The sequence below is a fragment of the Platalea leucorodia genome, assembly GCF_965183815.1.
Source record: "Platalea leucorodia genome assembly, chromosome: 8".
Lineage (NCBI taxonomy): Eukaryota > Metazoa > Chordata > Aves > Pelecaniformes > Threskiornithidae > Platalea > Platalea leucorodia.
In genome coordinates, this window is record NC_138830.1 from 12,636,815 (window position 1) to 12,662,877 (window position 26,063).

General features: G+C 54.4%; 1 protein-coding gene across 1 annotated transcript; it reads right to left on the reverse strand.

Moving 5' to 3' along the window:
• On the reverse strand, positions 1-25,701 carry MASP1 (MBL associated serine protease 1; the record flags this gene model as incomplete). The annotated part of the gene is given in 13 exon segments (XM_082320898.1): positions 1-896; positions 5,489-5,563; positions 6,592-6,729; positions 11,291-11,369; positions 12,230-12,348; positions 12,855-13,002; positions 13,325-13,521; positions 14,017-14,148; positions 14,410-14,587; positions 22,893-23,092; positions 23,095-23,117; positions 25,528-25,680; positions 25,682-25,701. Coding segments are annotated over 13 exon segments (2,358 nt in total).
• Positions 25,702-26,063: the final 362 nt, after the last annotated feature.

Below are 26,063 nucleotides of genomic sequence, written 5' to 3' on the forward strand. Positions count from 1 at the left end.
TCATCTCTCCAGCTCCGGGTCCAGAAATGTCCATCTCTCTGAGGAGCCTGTTTTCTTCTCCACCCAGTCCACGTAGTTGGAGACTTTGGTGTACACACCGTACACCTGCTTGCTGCCGCACTCCTCTGGGCCACCCCATGAGACCAGCCCTTGTGCCACCCATCTCCGGGTTCCTGGGTCCTGGATAACGAAGGCTCCTCCACTGTCTCCCAAGCACGTGTCCTTCCCGCCTTCGTAGTAGCCGGCGCAGAACATGTTCTCGGTCACACTGTAGTTCCCTGACCTCGACTCGTAGCTGGTCTTGCACTCCGCGTGCAGCACCACCGGCAGTTTGACGTACTGCAAGATGTCGGACAGCGTCCTCATGCCTGAGCTGATGATCTCATCCACCGTGATGTTGGGGTTGGAGATACCCCAGCCAGCCACCAGCCCCAGCGTGTTAGGGTGAGGCCCCTCCAGCTCGTGCTCAAACTGGGGCAGGCAGACAGGCATGACGTAGTTCCCCATGGTCACCTTCTCCTTCAGCTTGACCAGAGCAATGTCATGGTTGTAGTTCTGGATGTCAAACTCCTCGTGGAGGATGATCCTCTCCACTGTCCGGTTGACAGCCTCCATCTTGTTCCTCACGTCATGAAGGGCCAGGTAGACAGTGACGTGTTCCTTGGAGACGGGGATGACAGTCTTGTCTCGCCGCTGGGAGCGGAGCACGTGGGCAGCCGTCAGCACCCAGGAGTCTGAGAGCAGAGCCCCGCTGCCAAACCATTTGTCGTTGGGCACCCGGGACATGTCCTCCACCACAATCAGGGCCTGCCAGGGGAAGAAGCCAGGCTCTGCGTTTCGCCCGCCAATGATGCGCTTGATGATCCCAGGCAGAGGACGAGCCGGCCGGCCGCACACTGGGGACAAAAAGGATAGGACAGTTACTCCCAGCACTTACCTAGGGAACAAATGAAAAGGGACATCCCTGTAGATTATGCCACATGGCTGGTTATCTTCAAACCAAATGCTCACTTGTGTCTTTTTTTTTCCATAGAGGGCAACTCTTCTCCTTTTCTCAGTGGATAAAGCCCATCCTCCCTGCCATCTTCACCTTCTCCTGGCAGAGTGTGCTTCAGAGCTTGGAGCAGGCTGGGCATTACACTTCATCCCCTATGCTAACAGGTCTTTGGAGGTATGTCTGGGAAAGGAATGCATCTGTCCTTCTGAAGGATTTTGCTTCCTAAAGGCAGCCCCAGCTCCTTTTGCATCTTCCTTGCCTGATGGAACCATTTCTGGTGGCAATAGTTTGCCCTCCTGGGAAAGGGTCAGTCTATTGCTCTTCCATGACCTTGTTCAGCCATTGTGAAGCTACTCACGGACAAAGAGTCCAGTCTGAAGCCTGCATGGGTTGTCCAGTTTCTTCTGTGAAGTAGGAGCCACCCTATGTTTCTCTAAGCCTGATGGCTCAGACATGAGACCAGGAGACCTCAGTGCTGGTGCTGCCTCTGTCACCAACCTGCTACGTGACTTTGGGCTCTTCCCCACTCTCTGCTGTCTGAACTATTCCAGCAATACTTTCAGAGCACAGAGCATCTTTCTTTGCTCACAGCCCCAGGACAATTGGGTCTAGCTCTTCAAGAGTTAAAAATAGCCATACCAAGCCCTCTGGATGTCTCATGCTTTCTGTGGCTGTGGACAATGAGGTATAGATTAGAGAAGTGTCTTGTCTATGGGTCAGTAGAACCTGTTGGTTTCCAGGATTTGGGCCCCCTTTCCCCAGGTGCCCATGGAAACCCCAGTCCTGGCATCTGGTCCCACATGGCATCCAGGGAGACTCAAGGGAGGATCTCAGGAGGCTGTCCCAGGAGGTACCACTAGGCCTTTGGCATAATCTACCTGCAATGATGAATGCACATTGCTCAGCACCATCCATCATTGCACCTTTGGGGCCTGCAATACCTTCATGATGGGGCAGAGGGTCCGAACTCCCCTTGCATCTCCCCAGCACACACACACCCTGGAGTGTGGCTGTGTGGCTCCCACAGTTATGGCAGCTTGCCCAGAACAGGCCATTCTTCTGCTGGCAATGAGACAGGGCTGAAACCAAGATGAGCCGCTAGAGCCCGTGCTGGACCAGGGAAGGAGGCATCTTCAGAGCTGGGAGCTCCCTGCTCCTGCTGTCCTGGCTCTGCGGGAGTCCATCCTGGGTTTGGTCAAGGGCAGTCAAGGCCCAGTTAGTCCCAAAAGTTTGCTCCAAAAAAGTAGCCTCCCAGCTGCCCTCTCCTTCCCCACCCTTGCTGGAGATGGTGAAAGGATGATGTGAATGCTCTTGGCCATGAGACCATGGACTTTCTAGGCACACTTCTGGCTATCAGCCCAGGTGGGTTTCAGGCCCAAAGACCCTTTCCACTGGGCTTGGGAAGGGTCAAGCTCTTGGTACCTGTCAGGGCAGGGCTGCAGAACATGTGGCCCTGTCACGAAGGGAGGTGGAGAGCCCTTGATGAAAAGAGTGGGCTTTTGCCAAGGTCCCGTGTGCTGGACCTCTACTCCAGAGAGGCTGGAGGATTTACCCTGCAAATAACAGGCTCATCTGATGTAAAGAGTGAGCTGTTGCCCACTGGGAATGAATAGAGTCAGAATTGTGTATAGCACACTATGGGGCCGTGGAGGCTTTCATCCGGGGTTAGCTACCCCAAAGCTGTACCAGATCTCCTGACACTGAAGTCAGGCATGGATTCAGCAAAACATGTGAGCCAGAGTGGGACTTCAAGCACTCTAAGTAATATCAGACTTTAGTCTCGGTTTACACCTATGTGATCTGTGCTCCAGATGGGGACCATGGTGCTACCAGATTCCTTAGGGAAGGGCAAGTGGAGGGATCCTTCTGCTATTTCAAAGACTTGGCAGATGCTATGATTTCTGCCAAGCTTGGATTGCAGTAAAACAGGGCTGTGACTTAAAGGGTTGTTGTACAGTTGAGCTGGTAGGTGGGACAAGGAGATAGCTTGAAGGCCAGCCTGCACTTTGCAATTCCTCAATTTGCAGTTCAGTTTCTGGAGTGATTCGGCTGGATCCACACCACTTCAGAAGCAGAAAGGCCAAATGAGTAATCCTGCAGCCTCACCGTGCCCTGTGAGCTCGCTCAGCACTTCCCAGACCATCCAGCTGCTTGTCCAGCTCCTGCTCAGTGTGCCAAGAAACCCAGGGGAATGCTGGTGGGAGGACTGGAGCCTGACATCAGCCCAGCCTCGCCCCTTGCTCCGAGACCCATCACGAGGTCTGTGGTCTCACGGCCATGGCATTTGCCCTCCCAGAGGAGCCGTGGCTGGAGAAGGTTCAGCCGTGGGATGTTGCCTAGCACCATGGGCTTTACTCCTGCATCTCAAGTCCTCACCACAATTCTGGCAGCCAGCAGTCAGCATCCCTCTGCTCAGCTCCTCAACAGACCCAGAATTAATGTCTGAAGAGCCCTGATGTGCTACCTGGTTTGCCTCCAGGAGCTTTATTCAGGCACTGTGACATGGCGTGAGGAAGAGGAGGGACTCAGCATGCTGACGGTGGCTCTGAGAGGGTTGGACAGGTTGGGCAGGGACATTCCTGCCCTTGGGGAACTGAAGCCTTGAGGCATGGTTGGTGGTGTGCTGGTAGGGCTGGTTCATGCCTGTGGCAGCACTGTGGAGGGGAACTCCCAGGTTGCTTGGAGGTGCTGATGTTGCTGGGAGGTTGTGGGAGTTGATTTGGGCTTGCCCTTCTACATCTGGAAGAGTTCCAAATCACAGCAGCTCAGGTGCTGGTGGTCTCATCCCTCCGAGTCTGCAAGGGGAACCCACATCCTCAGTGGAAAGTGCCAGGACTCTGCCCCGATGCCCCCTGTGCTGGGAGGATGCAAAGCCTCCCAGAAAGAGGGTCTGACCCCCCAGGGCAACGGGATTGCAGCTGAGAGTCAGCCTTGCAACCAGGGCAGGAGCACCAGGAGCTGCTAACGTGGATTTGTTGTGGCTGGGATCTGCTGCTAGGAAAACTGCAACTCCAGCAGAGAGGGAGCACAGTGAGTGTCTCTGCATCTGCTCCTCTCCCCTGCCTTTCCCAGTGCTGCAAGGAATAGAAAACATGCTCAGGCAAATAATTCCTGCATCCCGGCCCAGCCCAGCTGGTCTGCTGCACTGAAGCTGATGGCTGTCCAAGGGAGATGGTTTTAGAGGAAGCGCATCCAGCCAAATATTTATTCTATTAAATTACATATCAAAAACGCTGACCAGGCTGCAAATGCTCCCACTAATGGCAGAGGCAGGCGCGGAGTGGCCTGGAAGAGGAGTTTCTATTGATGGGGAGGTGGCGTGAGACACGGGGGAAGATCTGAAGAGCAGCTGGCCAGCTGCTGCCTGCAGATCCCGATCTCAGGAGAGCATCACCCTCTCTCTGGGATTTTCCATTTTCCTGAAGTCTCTCTGACTTCTGTCATTAATCAGGAGGCCTGGAAATGGCCCATGAAAACAGCTATGGCCCCAAAAGATGTCCCCGTATGCTCCCAGCTCAAATTAGTTCAGGCTGAAACATCAAGGAGAGATGCAGGGAGCAGTCACCGCAACAAGAGCAGCCATGGCCCTGGTCTTGGAGCTCCGTGGGCTGCAGGGAATCTCAGGGGGTCCCTCCTCTGGCCTTGCAGTCACTCAGCATGGCTGGAGAGCAGATACCCTCCATAGGGCTGAGCCAGCTCCCAAACCCCAGGGTGGCTGCAGCTGCAGCTCTTGCATGGCAGCTGGATCCCTGCACCTCTTCGAAGGGCCATCCCTGCACATCCGACCACAACCCGCAGCCGAGGCTGCCTCCAGCCCCTCCGCCTGGCAGCCAGACTGGGCTACGGCCAGCCAACATCTCAGGGACTTTTATTTAATCCCAACTGGGCGCCTGGCCTGGAAACTTTCTGGCTGCAAACATTTCTGCCACTGCTTGAAGGCTTGGGACTTTTCTTTCCCTGCGAAGGAGCTGGGTTTTTCTGCAAGGCTCAGAGAGGTACTAGTTGCTCCTGCATGTGGACACACTGCTAATGGGAGCTGGAAGCCAGCAGCGCTGGGCAGCTAATGCTCTGGAGTCGTCTTTGGTGATGCTGGGGGCTGAACGTGGCCAGTGAACTCTGCCCTGGGCCTCATGGTTTTCTTGTCTGCTGGAGCAGGGAGCTTGGGGAGCCCTGACAACCAGGATGGCTGTGACCCCACTGCTGTCCTATGCTGCCAGGGAGATGTGCCCTCATCGCTGCTGCCCAGTGCCACCACTGCACCCTGACCATCTGGGCCAGCCGGGATAGCAGGAGGCCTCTGTCCCCATCACCCTCGCGGCCATACATTGCAGCAGCTGGATACATAAAGCCGAGGCATATGGCATTGTCACCAGGGAGCAGGGTCCCTGCCTAGGGAAGCAGCAGGTCAGGTCAGGTATGGAGGCATCCCTCCCCACCACGTCTGTGCTCTGCACCCCTTGCCGCAGGAATCAGCCGCCCCAGCACTGGTACCTGGTCGGCAGGATGGCAGCTTGGTCCCCAGCTCCTCGCTCCTCCACACCCCTGATGCGTCGCACGTGTAGGTGGCTGGAAGAGAGCAAAGCATTAACTGGGCTGTGGCCCTGGCATAAGGGGCTGTGTTTTGCAGTGAGATGTTGCCCAGCTGTCAGGACCCTTTGAATCCTTTTCCAGAGCAGGAGGTGACCTCCCTTTTACACTCTCTGTGCTCCATTCCCTGGGGGGCCCTGGCAGCCTTGCCCCCATGCAGGGGACATGCCACCATCCTCGGTTTCATTGCCTTGAGTTGTCTGGAGGCCTGTGCTGTGCCCTCAGCCTCGGCTGGCAGCTGCCACCCCATTAATGCTGCCAGTGCCCATTCCACTAATGCATGCAGGATGCTGGGACCAGATGCACGGGGCCAGCGGGTGTGCAGGGGATATGAGCAGGGAGACAGGAATCTGAGGAAATCCTTTGGCTTTGCTTGCTGAGGAAGGAGGAGGAAGAAGGGCTGGGGTGTGTGTACACCCCTTATGCTGCCCAGAGCTGGGTCCGAAGGGTGCAGAGATCTGTGGTGCTTGGAAAAGCACCTTGTGGTGTCTCTGTGGTTGTCGACCAGGGGGATAAGGGGGAAACTCAGTCTGCCATGATCCCACTGCTATCTGTTCAGCTTTGTCTACGCCGGACATTTGGGTGCTGCGATGGGGAACCTTGTGGAGCCCTTTCTGAGGCTGCTGAACCTGGTGCTCTCTCCAGCAGCAGCTCCTTTCACAGAGACACAGAAAATTCCATAGGCTGCAGGGAGCAGATGGCAGGGTGAGAAGGCAGAGCACAGAAGAATAACCACACTGCTCTGCTGAGGCTGTAAAACACGCAGGCAAAGCACCAGGCGGTGCTAATGCCATCCTACCTCATTGCAGATCAGGATGCGCCCAGTTTGAAAATCCAGGCAGTGCAGATGCAGGGTATGATGTGCGTAGGCTACATCCACAGCCTGCTGCTTGCAGAGCATCCCTGAGTGGCCATCCCAAGCTCCTCCCGCTTGCAAATGCGCACACGCATGGCCACGTGCCCACCCGCACCGTGCTGTGGGGACGCGGCCCAGTCCCACTGCTCACCGGTGCTGTTGGGGGCCATGTGGTAGTAGGGGTGCTGGCAGTGGTACTGGATGGCTGCTCGGTAGGTGGTCAGGTTGTTCCTGGAGGAGAAGGTGACAAAGCCATGCTCCAGCTCCAGCGGCGCTTTGCAGTCAGCAACTGAAAGCCAACACAGAAGGGGGGTTGAGCCCTGTGCTGTTTTTTGGGGTGTCCAGCCAGCCAGTGGGCAGGTAATGCTGGCCTTTGGCATGTGATGGTGGTCCTATGGGACAGAGCGGGGGCCCGTATGGTCCTGTATCCCCTTTCTCTAGGGCACTAGAGGAGGCATAGCCTGACATGGCTTCAGATGGCAGCAAGAGGCTGTCCTCAGGCAGGGTAGCCTGGCCCGGTGAAACCCCACCACGGCCACCCTGCAAAGACAGGGCACGCGGGGGGCACTGCTGAACACCAGCAGCACGGCTCACCCACAGGCTGTACGGCCGACAGCACTCATGCTGGTGGAGACCCCAGTCCTGGGAGCCCCTCCTGTGCACTTCATTTAGTGCAAGATCTCTCTGTTATACATTTGAGAGGGGAAGAAACCTGGTCTGGCAGGTGAGATCTGTTGAGAGATGGTCCCAGAGTATGCATCCCTAAGGAGTGGGCAGGAAAAAGCAGGCAGTGATTCACTAACCTGTGCCATGCATCAGGGGTGCTCCTCTATGCACAAGGTTTTGCTGAAAGCATGGCCCCGTCCCTCCTGCTCTGGTCTTGCTCACCAAACAGTGCTGATAAGCATTTACAGACCAGGCTGAGCAGCCCTAGGTCATGGCTGTCCTGCGATGGCAGGAGATGAAGGACATTGAGAGTGTGGCTTGGCTGGTGTGCAGGCAGGGGGAAGGCCAGCAGGTGAGACCCCACCTGCTCCATTCCCCAGGACATGGGCAGGTTTGGCTCTGCTTCACCCATCCCTGATGTGGGCTCAGGGTCTGATGGAGGGACAAGGTTTTCCAGGGTGCTGTTGCCCTTCCCAACGGCCTGTCCATGGCCCCCTTTCTCCCCCAGATCCCTCACAGTGCCCTGCCCAGCTGCTCCTCCCAGCTTGTCCCCTGGATTGGGCTTGTGCCACTCACCCCAGGAAGGACCCCAGGCTGTGAGGTGGCTCATCTGCCAAAGCCAAGAGTCACCCTGTGGGAGCTGCAGCTCCCCACCATGGGGGCAGTTCACAGCACACTCAGGTGATGCTGTGCAGCCTCCCTCTGCCCTGACCTGGGGGACCTGCACTGTCCTGGGGGACCTGCCCCAGGGGAGGGCAGGAACTGGGGTCTGATCCTGTTGGGAAATGCAGTGCTGCAGAGCTGGGTTCTGCCACATTTAAAATGAGGGGTTGAGTAGGGGATGGGTGACTTTGCAGCAAGCAGGTCCTGTCGATCAGGGATGATGTGAGCTCTGTGGGTCTTCATGTGCTCCAGGACAGGAAGGGAGCAAGGACAGGAGCCCTAACTCCTCATGCAGTGATCCAGGCTAACGAAGAGACAATTCACTAGAAGCAGTAGCTGGCACCAGGGACGTGTACTGATGCTCAGGGTTAACTGCCTGCCTGGGTGAAAAAAGCCCCGCTTATGGCAAAACACTGCAGCTCACTGTTCACCAGGGTCTCCTCCAGCCCCCCTGTAGGGACAGCAGGTGATGGGATGGGTGTGTGGGTACAGCCAGGTTGTGTGGAGGCCCTGGGTACCTGTGCCTTGCAGAGGGGCAGAGGAGGGGACACAGACCACTCTCACCAGCCCTGGGGGTCACCGGCTGGCCTGAACTTGCTCTCTTCTCATGGTGCTTGGGGGCACAGCGCTCCTGTGCCATGGTGCCAGCAACCATGGGACCTTTATAAGGCGCTGGGGGATGCTGGGGCTTGCAGAAAGGAGGGAATAGATGTTGGGAGACCAGCCTAGCTTGCACATCTGCTCTGGGGTTGTTTATGGCTGCAGGGCAGCATCTACTGGCCTGCACATCCTGTCCCCTCCCTGTGTGTCCCCCAGGCCTGGGGCAGGCCTGATGCCTGGAGAATGGGCTTTTGCACAGAGGTGTTGCTCCACCAATGTCCTGGGTCCTGCTGAAAGGGTGAGGGGAGGGAGTTTGTGCCATGAGCCTTTCTGGACTTTTGCCTTGGGAAAGGGGCCATTTAGCATCTCTGTCTTTGTAGGACCAGAGGTGGACTGAACTCCCCAGCACACACCTCCTCTTCCTCTCCCAGCCTCTGGTTGACATCCTCCCAGTGAAGCCTCCGATGCCTTGGGGAGTTCAGGGTGCATGCCCTGGGCTCCTGGGGACATGAATGGGGCCGGACATCAGACTCTGACCTCCTTCAGCTGCAATCAGCCTGAGGTCAGCCCATCCTCACCTTTGCTGGGCCAGCAGTGGGGAGCAAAAGGGAGGCAGAGGAGCATCCATCCCCCTGTGCCGGTGCCAGGGCTCAGTGCCTGCAGGAAAGGGATGGTGATGCCAACCCATCCTCCAAGCCTCCTTGCCCGGAGGGTCTGAAAGGCACCAGGACTCTTGGAGAGAGGAGAGGAAGGAGTGTTTCTTATTTGCGACGCTGGGCCGGGAAGGAAGGGCAGCAGGAGGCTGAATCCAAACAAACAGACAAACAGGCAGCCATGCCGCGCTCCTTGCGCAACTGCTGCCTTGGAGGGGGAGCTGAGCGCGGCCGAAGCATCCAAGTGGAGAGGGAGGGATGCAGACGATGTGCTGGGAGCTGGCAGCAGTGTACGGTCCCCAGGCAGAGGTGCCAGGGCCAGGCAGGCACCCTTCCCATGGGGCAGCACGGCAGCAGGAAAGGGGGCTTGACTCCAAATTTCCTTCCCCCTTCTCGAGACGGAGTTAAGAAAGCACCAGGCGTGGAGGTGTTAAGAGTGCCATGCTGGTTAGACAAGCCATGGAGATGGATTTGGCAGCCGGGCCAGGGGCAAAGGGGACCTGCCCTGGGTACCGGACAGATCAGAGAGGAGCATCGAGACAGGCTGCCCATCGGGGCGGCACGGCCGACACCAGCCTCACGCGGCCACTTGCTCCGAGCCGGCTCTTCCCTCTGTCTGGTTGTCGGCTCTATCTGCAGCTGCACCGAAAGCAGAGGGGAAGGAGGAGAGCAGAGAGAGAAAGCCCAATTAGTAGATGAGCAGAGAGAGGCATGCAGGAAACCCAGCCCCCAAAACACCAGAAATCGTTAAGGAGCACCCGGCGAGCTGTGCCAGGGTGCCGCGGATGCCAGCGGAGCCACGGCTGTGCTGGGGACCGGCTCGCTCTGCTCAGCCGGGGCGACCTGGGGACAGCAGCTGGGAGAAGCCGTCACGGGGTTGTGTTTAGCTTCGCCAGGCCATGGAGCTGGATTTTATCCACCTTGGCTGAGAAGTTTTCTATTTTCTGCATTGCTTTCTAAAACCATTTTTGCTCATGCCCTGCCTCTCCCAGACATCCCGGGGAGGTGGGAGGCATTGCTGTTTGGAGGCCTGAATTGCCCATTTAGGGGCTTCTTGGCTTTCCAAAAAAAGTCTTAGAAATTTAGTGTAGTGAGTCATATCACAAGAAGGGACCAGTTCCAGCCTGGCTGGAATAATGCAGGTAATCATTTCAATTTTCTCAAAAAAATAATACTTTTTGGGGTTAAAAATATTTGCCTAGATTTTTGTTCTTTTTGTATTAGGCAACGCCAATTTTTATCTGATCTCTGCTCAAGGTGGATAAAATCAATGGGAGACTGTGGTAGTAAGAATGGTAGGAGTGGGGAGTTCCTTGGTAGGGCAGAGGGCTTCACTTTCTAAGGAGCACTTTCAGATATGAATCTATTTATCAGGTCTGAGAGCCTCCTGTTTTCCACTTTGAGTGAGAAAACATGAATTAAAACTCCAGAAATACTCTCCTAAGGTAAGATCCACAGTACCATTAAAAGAAAAAGGATCTGCCCAGATGGGGAGAGCCTGGATCCCAATATCCCTTGAGAGCATTTTGTCCTGGCTCTCCTGGAAGGTCTTGGGACCTTCTCTGAGCATGTTTGCTGGTTTTCTTCTCTCTGGGCCAGCCTTACAGCAGACTGAGCAGCAGTGAGAGCCTCCCTGAGGGCTGATGGTGTTTGGGGGAAAGGGAAAAGGTGTTATCAGGTACATCTCCCAAGCCTGAGCTGAGAGAGGAGCTCGGTTAGATAAAAGAAGAGATGATGCAAATCATCACCCATCCTTTCAAATGGCATCTCCTTTCTTCTCTTTTCTCCCATTTTAAGTTTTGTAAATATTTGGACAACTTTTCTCTCCCTTTTCACTTAGCTGAGCAGCGCCCAGTTTAGGCTAGCACCTGGGACCTCTCTAAAGCCCTGGGTCTTAGTAACCTCCATTGGGAAGGAAATTTGGACCAGGAACCAGATTATCGCAGATTGTCCCATATTTATCTAACAGAGGCAGCTCTCAAGAGCCAGGCTTGCTGTTTCTTTGACAGGGAGACAGCAAAGCGGCTCACAAATCAAGTTATATGAGTAATCTAAATAAAAACACCAACCTCCTGCTTGCGGCATTTGAAGCGAGCCCCGTTATGTTATCCAAGAATGAGCCAAAAGAGCTTTACAGAGTTACGTAGCCTCTCTGGCTGGGTTTGTGTCTCTGAGTAAGGAACTCCGCTCTGGCAGGGCAGCTCCCTTTAGCATGAAATTATTTCAGCAGAAAAAGGACATTGGCAGGGTGGGGAAGGGTGTCCTTACTTTTGCAGATAGGGATCTTATTACTCCAGGTCCCATCCTTTAGACACTCGATCTGGAAGGAGTCACTTTCCAGGTTATCCTGTGCAGAAGATGCCAGCAAAAAAACACCATCAATGCAAAAGGCAAGGAAATTCCTCTCTCCATAAATAGTCAATTTCTTGGTGATTTAGTCAGGATATATCCAGAGTCCCCTGGAAGAGGATATTTCTAGCTAAAAATTGCAATAAAATCAAATGAAAAACTTGATTTTTCTTGTTGCCAGCAACTCAGTGGCATGAGAATGCAAAAGAACTGGAGACATTTATTCCTGTTTTAGGTGCTGGGCTGGGCAAGGAGGCAGCTCTGCATGAAGGATGAGCCTGGGAGGAGATCAGAGAAATACCCAGCTCCATGTTGGAAGTCAAAGTGGGCTACTGGTTTGGAGGGAAGACAGCCACCACGTGAGTCACCCATGCTCGCCATGGTTCTCAGCTGTTTCTTGGAGAGGGCCTGCCAAAATCCCGTCCCCCTTGACTCGCTGAAGCTGTCCCAAAGTCCCGGAGGACCTCCTGGTCTGTGGAGGCTGGCCTTTGCAGGGCTGCCCAGGAAGCTGAGCCAGTGCCCGCCGAGGTGGGGAGCAGGCAGAGCCCTGGCAGCTCCCCTGGGGCTTTTGCTGACTTTTTCTCTGGCAGAGGTGACAAGTCTGGCATCCCATGAGCTGGCCGGCTCCAGAGGGATGATGAGAGGGTGGCTCAGAAAAGTGCCATCTTCTCTCTTCCTCTGTGTCTTTGGGAAAGAAAGTTGGTGGCTCTCAGAGGAAGCTTTGTCCTTGCCCCTGGGAAGGGGGCAAGGATGGTATGTGGGTTGTGTTCACTCTCCCAAACAGAGATGCAGGAGCTTTGGGAGGAAGGATCCCCCCTTTCCTACCCAGATGCCCAGCTCCACACCATCACCCCATACCTTCAGTACTTTGTATCCAGTGTTGCAGCTGATGACAACCTGGTCTTTGAAGGTGTACTTGGCTTGGGAAGGCTCGATTTTTCCATTGATCGGTGGTTGCACCAGTGGGCATGGGTTTCCTTTGAATAAAAAGCAAATGAAGCAAAACAAAACCCAGCTGAATAAATGGAGGAAATGGAGAGTCCCAGCTCTGCCACCCAGTCCCTGTAGCAAGGTCTGAGCATCCTTGCCCTGCTCTTGCTGTTAGCCTACACTGGCACGGCTCAGTCAGGCTCTTCTCCTAGAGGGACTGGAGGCTCTAGGTCTTTCCCCCAGTCCTGGGCGGTCCCTGGCTTTGGGCATTACAAGGTTGGGAGCTAATAACAGTAGCTTGTGCAATTATCTTGTCCCAAACTGCTCTGCTTTGCAATGTGGTCTTGTTTCAGGGCCCATCTGGTATAGGGAAAAACAGCATCCTTTGAAGGGAGGGCTCTGTGTTATTTTATTCCTCTGTTGTGATTTCTGGAACAGACCCTTTCTGGAGACACAATCATGGATGACCAAACTCATGATCTCCACCTGCAGGGTTTATAAAGCCCTTCCCATTGCCCAAGCCCAGCAAGCGGGGGAAAGCAGCAGGAGTTACCAATTGCTGTGTACGACAGCTTCCAGCCCCTGTTCTCTCCCGAGTTGTCACTGTGGAAGAGGATCTGCACGCTGTTGGTTTGGGTTTCAATGCGTCCTGGGGACTTCTCTCCACAGAAAGGGCCAAACTCCCTATGGCCAGCTTTGATCTGCCAAGGCAAAGAAGCGTGGGTGGCTTGCGGCAGAACTTTGATCCCTGAGGATCGCTTCACCATGAGGCTGATGGATGGGGCTGCAGTGGGGTCAGTGGGGCTTAAGCACCATGTGTAGGGGGATGTGAACTGAAAGAGGGTCACTATTGGCTGAGAGGGGCAAAATCAGATGTGGTAAGAGACATGGGTTCAACTGAGCACAGGGCTCCTTCTGGCTTCATCACCCCCTTTTAGACCAGGACAATTTTGGTCCCATCACCAGGGCACCGGGGAAATGACAGGAGAGCAGGACAGGAGGAGTGTGCAGAGCCCAGCTCACCTTGATGTAGTCATAAGGACAGGTCACCTCGGGGTGATCTTCCACATCGAAGCTGTCCTCGAAGCTCAGGGTGATGAAGAAGCCCTCCTCCAGCTCGATACGGTACAGGCAGTCCGAGCTCTTGGGGTAGGGGCTGGGGAAGTCGGCACTGGTGACCACCCCGCTCCTCTGGGTGTAGAGGTTGTCGCTGCACTCCACTGAAACACAGCCGTGGCTCGCTCAGGGCCCTGCAGCTGTATCCCAGCCCTGACCATGCTCAGGAGCCCTCCCAGTGGAGTGGGGTCTTCCGGGTGGTCCATGGACCCTGAATATGGGTCCATGCAAGGAGAACCTCACACAGCCAACCTCCAAATATGCCTGTGGCATAGAGGGTCCCGGGCTGAGAGCTAATCCCAGCTAATCTACATGATGCAGATTCAGAGCAGAGACTAAACCTTTTCATTTCTCTGACTTGAGGAGGTCTATAGGGCTTAGCTGAGGACCATAGCCCATGTGAGAAACCACATCTCCTTCCCACACAAGAAGACTGTGGGCCTTGGGTGCTCTCCAGCCCCAGGTTTGTAGGGGAAGAGGCACCTTGTCCCTCCTGGCAGCAAGAGAGGGCAGTTTTGCCTGTGCTTGGTAGGTCTGTTGCCTGCTCAGGGACCCCTCTGTGTGATCATCCCCACGTCCGAGCCGTGCCTGGGCAGTACCTTTGCAGGTCCTGTTGTCGGAGTGGAGGATGTAGCCAAACCTGCAGGAGCAGTAGTACCCGCCGATGTAGTTGTGGCAGTAGTGGTCACACGCCAGCTCCTCGTCGCTTTTCTCCAGGCACTCGTCCACATCTATGGTGGGGATAACAAGGAAGGGAGGTCACCCTGCAGCCCCCCACGCATCACTCCTTGTGGCAACATTTGCCACAGCACTGAGAAATCAGTTGTCCCATGTGGTGGGTCACACGAGCACCCAGCAAGTCCCATATGGCCCAAGGGCTGCACACAAGGACTTCTCTTGCTAGGGTCCCCAAGGCTGGCCTGGGGTGTGATCCTAGCAAATTTGTTACGCTACCCTAGCAAGCTAGTCCTACAGGCTTAACCACTGCTTACCAACAGCAGTGTAATGGGCGTCGAAGCCGGTGAAGCGTTCCTCATTGGAGAAGTCAGACCTGAACGTAAGCCCCATGTAGGGCCCCGGGGACAGGATCACTTGCTGGCCAGGAGCCTGCTCTGTGTCTGTCGTCTCCCTGCCGCAGAAGGTTGCCAGCTCCTGGTCCTCAGCTTCAATCTGTTAGCAGAAAGAACGGGTGAGCACTTGGCAGGGCTTGGGACTTGCCCCCTGGGCTCTGCTAAGCACTTGGATAACACAGGAGTTTGACATGTCCCTGGGGTGCTCCCCAGTGCTGGTCACCTCTGAATTTTCTCTGATGGGGCTGTGGGTGTCTGCAAGCCCGGAGAGCCCATGGTGCTTTCCTGGGGGAGGTCAGGCTGGGCTTGGAGTCATGCTCTGCACCTGAGAGCTCAGGTCTCTGGCTGTGCTTGCCCAGCCTGGCCCCTGCCAGGGCTCACAAGGGGCTGGCTGCCCATCTGGCAGCCTTTGATGGCTACAGCTTAAGGATGTAGCTCTGCACTCCTGGGTGCCCCATCCTGCTCAGCCCTGCAGTGCCTTGGCCCTAAAAATCAATTTCCAGCCATTCCTGCTGCATTCACCTCACCTTCTGCAGCCAAGCATGACCCTGGGGATGCTCAGAGCATTTCAGGTCTGACTCCCAATCCTCTGGCTCTCTGAGATGCTGTTACTTCAGTAAAGCAATTAAATGGTTTCTGCAAAATGAACTCAGGGGCTCAGGTCTGCCCGCTCCTGCCTGTGGCCACCCTCTGAAGCAGATGCTGAGAGAGCAGGTAGCATCCAGGATGTAGGGAGGAGCTGCGGGATGTAAGGGGAGGATGCAGGGAAGGAGCCTGTTTGGGAGGTGGGGTGAGGACGTGGGCAGACAGCACGGAAGAAGGGGTGTGAAAATAAGCCCCAGGCCGTGTTTTTCCCACTCAGAGCTGTCAGTACCTGAGATGCTCCCTCTCGCCTCCTCCCTCAGCCCAAATGCTGATCTGGGCAGCAACATTTGTGTGAGGGCTGTGCTGCTGGGACAGCGCTGGGACTCCAGAGGAGCCCCTGCCCATCGGTTTTGCATCAGCTCAAAGCAACAGTCGTAATTTGGATGAACAAGCTCGGTCCTGTCCCTGCTACCCAGGGTCCCTGTCTGGTTCCAGGCCAGCAGTACCAAGCACTGTTTGGACTTGGAGCCACACACCCAGAGGGCTACAGGAGGGGACTGATGGGCCGGCGTGCCCCGTTGTCATGTCAGCATGCTCCCTAGCCTCTATGTGCATCCCTTTACAGCACAGCCATGCCCATGCCTTCAAGCACTGTATTACCTGTGGAAAACCCTCCGGTTTTTCCTGGAAACCCCCTCCCCTCCTTTTAACTCGCTGTTTTCCCTAGGATCACTTCAGCATTGACCCCATCTCCTTCTCCTGCAAATCCCACCCCCAGCCCCTGTCTTGACAGCCAGCAACCTCTCCCAGCTCATTCCCAGCACCCTGCCTGCTTTCCCCCAGGAAATTTGAATATGAATAACCCCTCGGCTGAGGAATGTGATGAACACCACCATGCCAGCTCCCACCGCTTATGCCAAGCCAACACTATTGAGGCTGTGATGAAGCGTGCAGCCCCCCAGCCCATGCCCAGGGAAAAAGGCCGCCTCCTTGGGGACCCATGGGGTCCCGGAGGTGTTGCAATGCCATCCCTGGCTTGCATGGCCCTGGCGAGGTGAGACCCTCCTCCGGCTGCATCCCCATCTCCTGGAGACCCTCGGGATGCACCGGCCAGGGAGGGTCTGAGGCTGAAAGGGAAATTTCCCAGGGCTGAACAAGCAGGCGGAAACTCGCTCACACCAGGGAAAGCCAACGTGGAAATGGCAACTCAGCATGCCTTGACATTGCCTCCAGATATTTTCCATCCTCTCATACAAGCTGGAGCTGGCCAGAAAAGAGAGAGACTTTCCGATGATAAATTTTGAGAATTTGGAGAAAAAACATGTGCCCCGCATTGGGACAAAAACCCAATTGAATTTTTTTTTTTGTGAAACAGTGTTCTGAAAAAAAAAAAAGGAAACAAGTAATTTGGGATCCATCTGGTTTCAATCCCTTTGAAATATACTGTGGTGCTTTAGAATCTCTTTTAAATCTGAAAGAAAGATTGTTTTGAAATGAAATAGTGTTTCAGACTGAAAAACGGGAGCACCATCACCAAAGTGAAGGAAAACGGCATTTCGGCCCCGACATGGTCTTTGCTGTGCAACCACCCGGCGCACAGCCCTTTCTGCAGAAACTGCTTTTTCTTAAGGAAAGCTATGGAAAGGAGCAATTTCCAGACAGCTCCTCTGTGCGAGGCTGGTGGCTGTCACCTCTGCAGGAACACACGAGCCATCATGTGAGCTCCCATCCCTCTCCTCCAGCCCTGGCTGGTGCAGGACCCGCAGCGCAGCATCACCGAAGTGCGGGAAAACCTCCCCGGTGCCCTGTGTCATGGCCCGAGGATGCTCCCACCATGGGTCCAGCCCCAACACTGCCCCCAGCATCCCTGGATACAGCCCCGGAGTGGCAGGATAAGGCCCGGGAGAGCTGTGCTCTCCTCGCTGAAGGTATCCACGGCCCCTTATCTATGATGGGTCCCATGCCCCGAGCCACAGGGAGCAGAGACAGCCCTCCAGCAGTAAACTAAACAGAGAGGTCATCATCCCTGGTTAATATTTGCTGCTTCTGCTGAGGACTGTATACTTTTTTGTAGATCATTTACATCCAGCGAGCAGGCTGGTAATTAAATCCTGGTTGTTTGTTTGGAGTTTCTCCCTCTCGGGTCACGATGTCAACGTTTTCACTAGAGAAGATGTGTCCCTGAGGGAAATATCAATTGCCGCAGAGAAATTCCCTATAAAAATACGCTGAAAGAATCCTCCTTTGAAAAATAAAATATAGTGACACTCTCGTGCCTTAAATTTACCCTTGCCACTGCCTCCTGCTGTCTTCCCTGTTTCTGCTTGCCTCCTCATACCCTCATTAAGATTTCTGCCCCTCTGGATGGAGGCAGATGGAGGCAGATGGAGGTTGCTCCCCGGCTGTGACTCTGTCCCCCTCATTTTCGCTTGGGTGGTGGCTAAGAGAAGTGGTGACCCAAGCCGTGTGGCCCCCCTCTGCCCCATAGCAATTTCCCCCTTTGGGGCAGGAGGCAGGAGCTGGGGAGCCCTGGCTTGGCAGAAAAGAAATGCTGCCCCAGGGCATGGGCTTCTGGGGATGCCGGAGCAGTGATGCTCTGGAGATGCCTCCTGCAGCAGGCGGGTTAACAAAATGCTACGAACACCAAAGGGAATTTGGCCCGGCGGTTCAGTGTCTGCCGCCGGAGAGGAGCAGGCAGCCGGCAATACGGAAACGCAGCCACCACCCCCCTCCTCCAGCCCTCCAGGAATGCACTAATTGGACTGATGAAGGCCAAACATACCACTTGTAATATATATAAATGGCTCATTAGGCAGAGAAATTGCAGCGCTGGGCTGAAGACACTGGGAACATGACATGGGGAGGAGGTGCTCAGAGACAGGGAAGGGCATGAAACAGCCCCTGCTGAGCTGCCTTGCAGTTAGAGTGCATGCAAGAAGGCAACACCCAGATGAACCGGGGTTTTCTGCAAAATGACTCCTGCTGCTGCTGGTGCTGCTGCTGACTGTTGGAAATGAGGCAGGGATGGGACAGCCCCAGCAGGAGCCTCCATCTAGGTCTCCTCGACATCCTCTCCCCAACATGCATGCTTCCTCTCCTTGATATATGTTAAGAGTTCTTTCGTGTGCAAATGTGCACCTGAATTTCCACGGGAACATACATGGCAGCCGTGCCGTGGGGGAAAGGGGAGGATGGCTGGCTTCCCCTGCTGTGGACTTGGCTCGGTGTCTGGAGATCGTCCCCTCCCACAGGTTGCTGCACCCACATTGCCCGATTTCTGGGCCAGGCCTGTTCCCTGGCGGGGATGGGGGTGCATGGAGAGCCCAGGTGGGATGCTGGGGTGCTGATGGAGCTGCTGGCTGGATCCCATGACTGATCCTCCTCCTTTCCCTGCAAGGGGGGTGACTGTGGTCCCCAGCAGTGCATGGGGTGGCTGGTGCCACCAGACTCCTCTGCGGAGAGCCAACGGGATGGGAAAGGTGAGCAGCAAAGCCCTGGGCCCTCCTCGCCTTCCAGCTGCCTCCTGGGATTTGAAGTGCTCCTCTTGGGACCCCACACCCTCGGGGCATGGATTACCCCCTGGCTGAAGCTGGCTGACAGCACCAAAAGAGGATGCTTTTCTCCTGACCCCACAGTTCATGCCAAGCCCTGATTCGTGCTTTTTCCCCCTCCTTTGAGCAGAGGAAGGTGTAAATGTGTCCCATGCCCTTCTTGCAGCCCCAGGCTGGGCATGCACTGCCCTGAACGCAGCATAGAGCTCCTTCCCTGGCCCTGCATGGCCCCTGCCAGCGCCGCATTAAGCACTGAGGGTGTCCCTGGGACCGGTGCCGCCGAGCACTCAGCACAACACAGCATGCAGCCCTGCCCCATGTGAATTGCCTGTGGCAGGGGATGGCACACTGAGCCTGGGACACCACGTACAAAGCTGACCTGCTATGAACCCTGAACACCGTGCCAAACCTCGGCGGGACGTGGCTCCATCACATCGCAAATCTTTCATAGTCCCCCTCCCCGAGTGCTGCTTCCTGATGCGGTGGCACTAGCTGATGCTCTGCCTGCAGCCCTGCCTCCCCAGCTTGGCCCATACCCCTGTTTTCCCTTCACCAGCCTCTCACCGGGGCTGGCAAAAACTGCCTTCTGCGATCAGTTGGGACCCTGGCCACCCTTGAGCAAATTTACTTGCAGCTACTGGTTTTGCCTGAGATGCCTGGCCAGCTCCTGGGCACCCACACATGGGGTTCCCTGGGTGAGACCCGATGGCACAAATCCACCCTGGGGACACGGATGTGAATAGCAGCTGCAGACAAGTATCCCAAGTGCCACATGTGGGCAGAAGTCTGAATGCAGCATGAAGAGGTGCATCCAAGGGAGACTTGGGTTGTGTCAGGGGATATGGGACCCACCAGACCTTCAAAGTGTCACAGACCCCTCTGCCCTCCTGCCCCCACGCACAGTTGGAGAGACCCATCAGACAGCCCCTGGGCTTGAAGGAGTGAAGAGAAAGCCCTGTGGCATGTGCTGAAACCTGCCAGGTCTCAGGCATGTGCCATCCTGAATCAGGACACAGTGGTAGGGATTGGGGTGAAGAGATGTAACCCCATGAGGACCGTGAGCCAGCAAGGACTTGCCACAGGCTGACTGGGGGGAAATCCTCTCATCACGGGCCCCATCTTTGCTTCAATCAAGGAGTTGGTCCAAAGCTGGCTGCCAAGCCCTCAGGGGCTGATTTCACCCAGGGCTTGATTGAGCGATGTGCAAAACCTCATGGACAGGACCCCAGGCTCAGATCTCCCTAATAAGCTCAGGGATTTACTCGTAAAGGCCCCTCAGAAGTCAGGATTTCATCTCCCATCTCTGGCCCTCCACTGGGATTTCGTCTCCCACCTCCCTGCCTCCGCCACAGCGCTCAGTGACGCTAGTCAAGTCACTTAACCTGATTTCCCGGTCACAGCCGTGGCTTTCGGGGTACCCCGGGCCAGTGCTAGAGACATGTGTGCAAAAGCGCTCAGTGCTGGGTGACCCCAGAAGGGAGCTGGGCAAACCACGGTGAGACCCCCCGTAAATGAGGAACCCCCAAATCAGCTCTATGGGGACAGTGATGAGCTGGGCAGAGCCTGCCAAGGAGCATGGCCGAGGGCAGGAGCTAAAGCCCATCACGGATGGCTGCTCCTTCCCTGTCCCCCTGTACCTGGCAGGCAGCAGAGGGCGGCCATCCAAAACCCGGGGAGAGGCTGTCTCTGACACGCCGGGGCCTGGAGCTTGGCTTCCCGAGGCAGCGTTTAACTGGTGTTTCCTACCTGCGTGGGGCTTCTTTGGGTGGGTATTTTGGGGGTGGCTGCTCCTCCTGGCTCACTTCCTTACTGAAGTACCACTCCCCCTCTTTGCCATCCCCATTTGCACAAACAAGCCTCCTGGACTGTGAGCATTTCTTTAGAAGCCACGGTCTTTTTATATATACACACACACACGCATGTATGTGTATATATATAAATAAACAGCTATTGTTTTAATTAGCCATTGTTTCAGAGCTCTGGAAACTGTTCCCTTCTGAAGACCACCCCGAAGGCAGAGCTCTGCGTGGTTTACAGCTCGGCTCACCCTCAGCTTGCCACTCAGGATGACTTTCTACACTGCTCGAGAGCTCGGGCATGTGGGCAGCCAAGGAGGTAAGGAAAGCAAAGGCCGGGGGACAGCAGCTTTCTGCCTGTCCTGAGCTGCGTCCCCACGTTGCATCGGGGCTGTTCAGCCCCCGTTTTGACCTTCTTATGGCAGTCAAGATGATGAAGACCCTGATGGAGAGCCCGGTCAGACCCACGGTCAGAACAAACAAGAAGGTGTTTCTTCACACATGCACACAGGTGTATAATCATATATTTAACCTGTGCAACTCCCTGCCACAGGGTGCTGCAGAGATTAAAGTCACCCATGAGTTCAGAAAGCAGTGGTACAAGTTCACAGAGGGGGAATCCATTGAGCGCCATTCAATGCAGAGATACCACCTGCGGCTTTCTCAGCATCTTCACTGGGACTGGCGGAGTACTACAGAAAAGCACCTCTATGTGTTGGGTCCATAATTATATTCTATAGCCATGCACTGTTGGCCTCTGTCAAAGAGTGGGCTGATGCTGTTTTTACATCTTGTGCTGAGGTGGACAGAGGCTGGACACACAGACCCAAGGAGGAAAATAGCCATGGAGTCATTTGCTGCTCTCCTTAATGTTTTCTAAGCTGGTGGTTTAGCAGCATCAAGATTGTACTTCTACCCAGCAGAGTAGCCTACAGATCTCCCGTAATCCATCCATTTTCAGCACTTTTCAAATGTAATTCTGTGGTGGAGGCTCCGTAAGCTGAGTTACAGCCCCGAGCAAATTTATACAGCTGAGCTCTAAATCCCTGTGAAAAATACCGCCTTCTTATGGAAATCCAGCTTTAGGGAGAACTATGGTGCCAAGTTGGCACCATGGCCAAATAACAGGGAGCCTTATGAAAAAGGAAAAATGAGCAGGGGGTGAAGGGCAGGAGGAGGGGTAAAGCTTGGAATGGGGAAAGTTTCCAAGAAATCTGCTCCTTGAGCTTGTTGGGTTTTTAAAGCAATATATCTCTATATATGTCCCTGGTCCTTGTGCTTGGAGAAGATCCAGGAGAAGCAGAAAGAACTAATCAAACCTCAATGAGAGCTGTTAGTAGCAGAATGGGTGCCAGCACAAAGGGGAAATTAAAGCAGCGAACAACAGATCCTAGAGGAAAAAAAAACACAAGTGTTTGCTTTGTTTTCTTAGGGCAAGAATAAAATAATAATTTCAATTAGCAGGCAACTAGCACCAGGGCTGAGTTCTGCGGTTCCAGACCTGGGTGCAACCTCCACCTGCCTCTGTGCGGAGGGGTAGGGTGAGGCTTGTGTCGGGCGATGGGGTAAGGCATGTTCATCCAGGCAAACCTAGAAAGCACCTGCTTGCTACTGCTGGTCTGCTAGAAAGCACCAAACATCACCAAGTTCAAATATACGGAGAACCCAGCTTGTCCTGGATGCGAAGGAGAGCCTGCTTGGGAAGACCTGTGGTGCAAGAGGCAAAGATGCTGGGTGGCACTGCAGCGTGCGGCCCAGCGCAGTTTCTGATGAGTTACTGCCCAGCAATGAAGCAGACTGAAATCTTTTGCAGTTTTGGCCATGACAGCTCCCTGGGAACCTCTATAGCTTGTTTGTGCTGCAGGTATTTGCCAGCAGTGGCCCCGAAATTTTATCTCAGCTGTGAAATGGGTTTGCATTGAACCCAAGGGAGCCTTTGGGTCTGTGTCCTGCTGCTTGCAGACCCCAACGTGCAGTCTCAAGCTCAGGTCTAACCTTTCCCTTTTGCTTCCCTGGGGGCTGGACAGGGTGTCTCAAGAGCCTGCAAGCCGCGGCCAGGGATCCAGGCTGGCTGCAAGGTGCACCCACGGCCATGGCCTGGCAAAGGGTGCCCAGCTCAGGTGTCCTCCTTGCACGTGGCTGGCATCAGAGTGGCACAGGCTGGAGGTTTAGCCACAGGGGTTTAGTCAGCCTGTAGGTGTGCAAATCCTGTTGGGTCCAGTAGGGAATTAGGTGCCCAAATACTTTCAGAAATCTGGTCCTCTGTGGGTAAGCTCTGAATCTGGTGTCCCACTCACTGTTAGTCCAATGGATGTTGTCAGCTTACCTGTGCTCTCCCCATTGTCCACTGGAATGACAACTCCTGTGCTCAATAAATGGGGAAAAACAGCCTGTTCCCAGCTTTTCCAGCACTACCCTCTCTCAGCTGGCCAAACAGGTCTGCTGTCTACCCCCACCATCTACCCGTGCTCACCTTCACATAGTCATATTCACAGAGGTAGGATGACTCCAAGTCAAAATGCATGAAGTACAGCTTGATTTTAAATCCGTCGGGCACAGAGATGTTCCACGTCACTTCCGAGTCGCTGGGATAGGAATCGGGGAAGTTGGGAGACTGGATCTCCCCAAACATGTCTGTCAGCTCGATGGCATCTGCTGCGCAGAGCAGCAAGCACAAAAGGACCAGGTCAGGGGGTACCTGGAAAACACATGTGAGGAGATGAAATGAAACTCTGGCAATGCCAAAACCTGTTGAGGGCTCAGTCTCTTTTCCCAAGTGGGTTGAAACGGCTGGGAGAGGAGGTACAGCACCGTGTCACCATGAGCGAACCCCCTGCCAAGCCGTGGGGGAGGTGGGGGTGAGGGTGGGAGCTGCACGTGGCTCCCAGGAGGGGAAAACCCCTTTGAAAGGTGGGTGATGCAGGCACCACACACGATGCGAGGGCACCTCCACAGCTCCCAGCCAGCTCCGGGGCCATCAGGAGCTCAGTATTTCTCATGCTTCTGGGAGCAGCAGCCGCTGGCAACACATCCTTTAACTAATGGGGCTCTGATGGGCAAATCTTCATTTAATGGAAGAATAAACATAAGGATGCTTAATAAAATAATGACGCTTTCTAAATCGGTTTAATGAAAGCATCATGGCAATAACTGCTAAGTATCATTACTGTTATTACTGCTTAGCCTCATCCTGTCAAATTGGGATCATTGACTCTCAATAAACAGCACACGTCTTTGCATCTGGGCAAGGATGAACCGGGGCCCCAGCAGCACAACCCAGCATGTTACTCTCTCTCTTCTCTTCTCTTCTCTTCTCCTTCTCTCTTCTCTTCTCTTCTCTTCTCTTCTCTTCTCTTTCTCTTCTCTTCTCTTCTCTTCTCTTCTCTTTCTCTTCTCTTCTCTTCTCTTCTCTCCTCTCCTCTCCTCTCCTCTCTCTCTCCTCTCCTCTCCTCTCCTCTCCTCTCCTCTCCTCTCCTCTCCTCTCCTCTCCTTTCCTCTCCTCTCTCTCTTCTTCTTTCTTCTTCTTTTCTTCCTTTTATCTTTTCTTTCTTCTTTTCTTTTCTCTTTTCTTTTCTTTTCTTTTCTTTTCTTTTCTTTTCTTTTCTTCTTTCTTTTCTTTTCTTTTCTTTTCTTTTCTTTTCTTTTCTTTTCTTTTCTTTTCTTTTCTTCTTTTCTTTTCTTTTTCTTTTCTTTTCTTTTCTTTTTTCTTTTCTTTTTCTTTTTTCTTTTCCTTTCCTTTCCTTTTCCTTTTCTTGCTTTGCTTTTCCTTTGTCTTTTGTCCCTTTCGCCTTTCTCCTTTCTCCTTTCTTTTCCTTTTTCTTTTTTTTCCTTTCTTTTTTGTCTTCTTAGGGTACCACTCACCCCAGATGGAGAAGCACACAGAGGTTGAGATCCTTAGAGATCTTTTGTCATCAAAATCAGCTTTTAAAAAATCTCAGCCTAAAGAGTTTGTCCCAACTTGTTACCAACTTGTTTGTCCCAGAGGAGGGCAGAGAGGACAGGTAAACCAGTGGAGCCCAGCTGACCTTGCACCAGCCTCGAGCTCCATTTGAGCATGGAAGTGAGCATAAACCGAGTATTTCTCCATGCAAGGGGAGAACACCGCCTGTGCTCGAGGTGCAAACACAAAAGCCCATTCCATTGCACGGGACCCAGAAAGAGAGGCAGATCTCAGGCTCTTTACACCCAGTGGAGCGCACAAAGTAAAAGAAACATGCAGGAAATTAGAGCCATTAGAGTCGAAAATTTCCGCTTTCTAAAATAGGTACTAAGGCCTGGCAAAGGCTTGTAGGTGTGTATTACAGGCGCTGGAACTACTCACATGTACACGTACACCCGGTTTCAAAATCAGGGCTTGATTTAGGTATGCTGGTGAGGAAATTGAAGCTATATAAGTGGATTATTTTTAACCTGCCTGTGTTCTTTCAAACCAGGGCAGCAGATTTCTGGGGCTCATTTGTGTAGTGCCATCACTTTTCCCAGCTCTTCATTACAAAGCAAAGTTAATGGGAGCTGAGAAATTTGGATTGATTTTTCTTTCAAGCAGAGTGAGGCTGAACATGCCTTTTTCTGACAACTTGTCTGAAACCACAAAAATGTGTGAAGGGAAAATCTGTTTCTCCTCTGGTCAGAGTACTTGCATGGGGCTGGATGCTCAGCTGGTGTAAACGGGCATCACCGCCACGACTTGAACGGGCCATGCAACTCTGCTTTCCTTTAAACAGAGGAGGCAAAACAACATCAAACTTCTTTCCCATGCCAGGAAAGTCTTAACCTCACGTAAAAGTGATAAACGATCGTGCGTGCACAGAAACCTGAAGCCCCATGCAGCACGTCCAGCCTCGCTCGCACCTTTTGCCCATGGACCATGGCAGAGCGGTACGCCTGTCACCCGAGGCTCCCTTCGGTTCTGCCGGGATGCCGGCACGCAAGCCGGGCTGCGGCACGAAGCCGAGGCATGAGCAACGCCTCGTTCGCTTGCAGATGGGGAAACCGAAGCCACAGTCATCGGAGGGAAACCTTCCCTGGCGGGATGGCCCCCCTGCCCAGCCGTGCCCCCAGACCACAGCCTGCCGGACCCTGGGGCAGCCCGTCGCACAGGTACTCACCCCATTTTGCTGCCGGGAGGGTTTGCCGGTGGGTTTGGCACAGCGTGTTGCTGGTTGGTTTGCAGGGGACAGCTTTGCCTCCTTCCAAACGCTCCGCCGTCCGCCTTATCTCTGTCCAGAGATTTGTGAGCGTGTGTGCGCCTATGTGTGTGCGCGTCTGGAGTTGTCTGGCATTTTCCATGCAGGTCACGCCTTCCCCTGCCTGCAACCGTTCCCCACATCCCCACAGGCAGGCAGGCAGGCAGGCAGGCAGGCAGGCAGGCAGGCAGACCTGCCTGCATTGGAGCCGTCCTCCCCGCCGCCTCCCGCCCGCCGCTCCCGCCTCTCCCGCCGCGGGGCTGCCCGTGCGCTCCAGCAAAAGCCGTGGCATTCAGCGAAGTTTTTGTCTTCCCTAATCTCCAGAGGGTTTTTTTTGTGTGTGTGTGTGTGCCCATGCACATTGTGTTTTCCCTCTTCCCCCCGCCCCCCCCCCCCCCCCAAGCCTGCTTTGCCAGATGGCTAAAATTTGCCTCTCAATAGGGTCGGAGGCTCCAGCA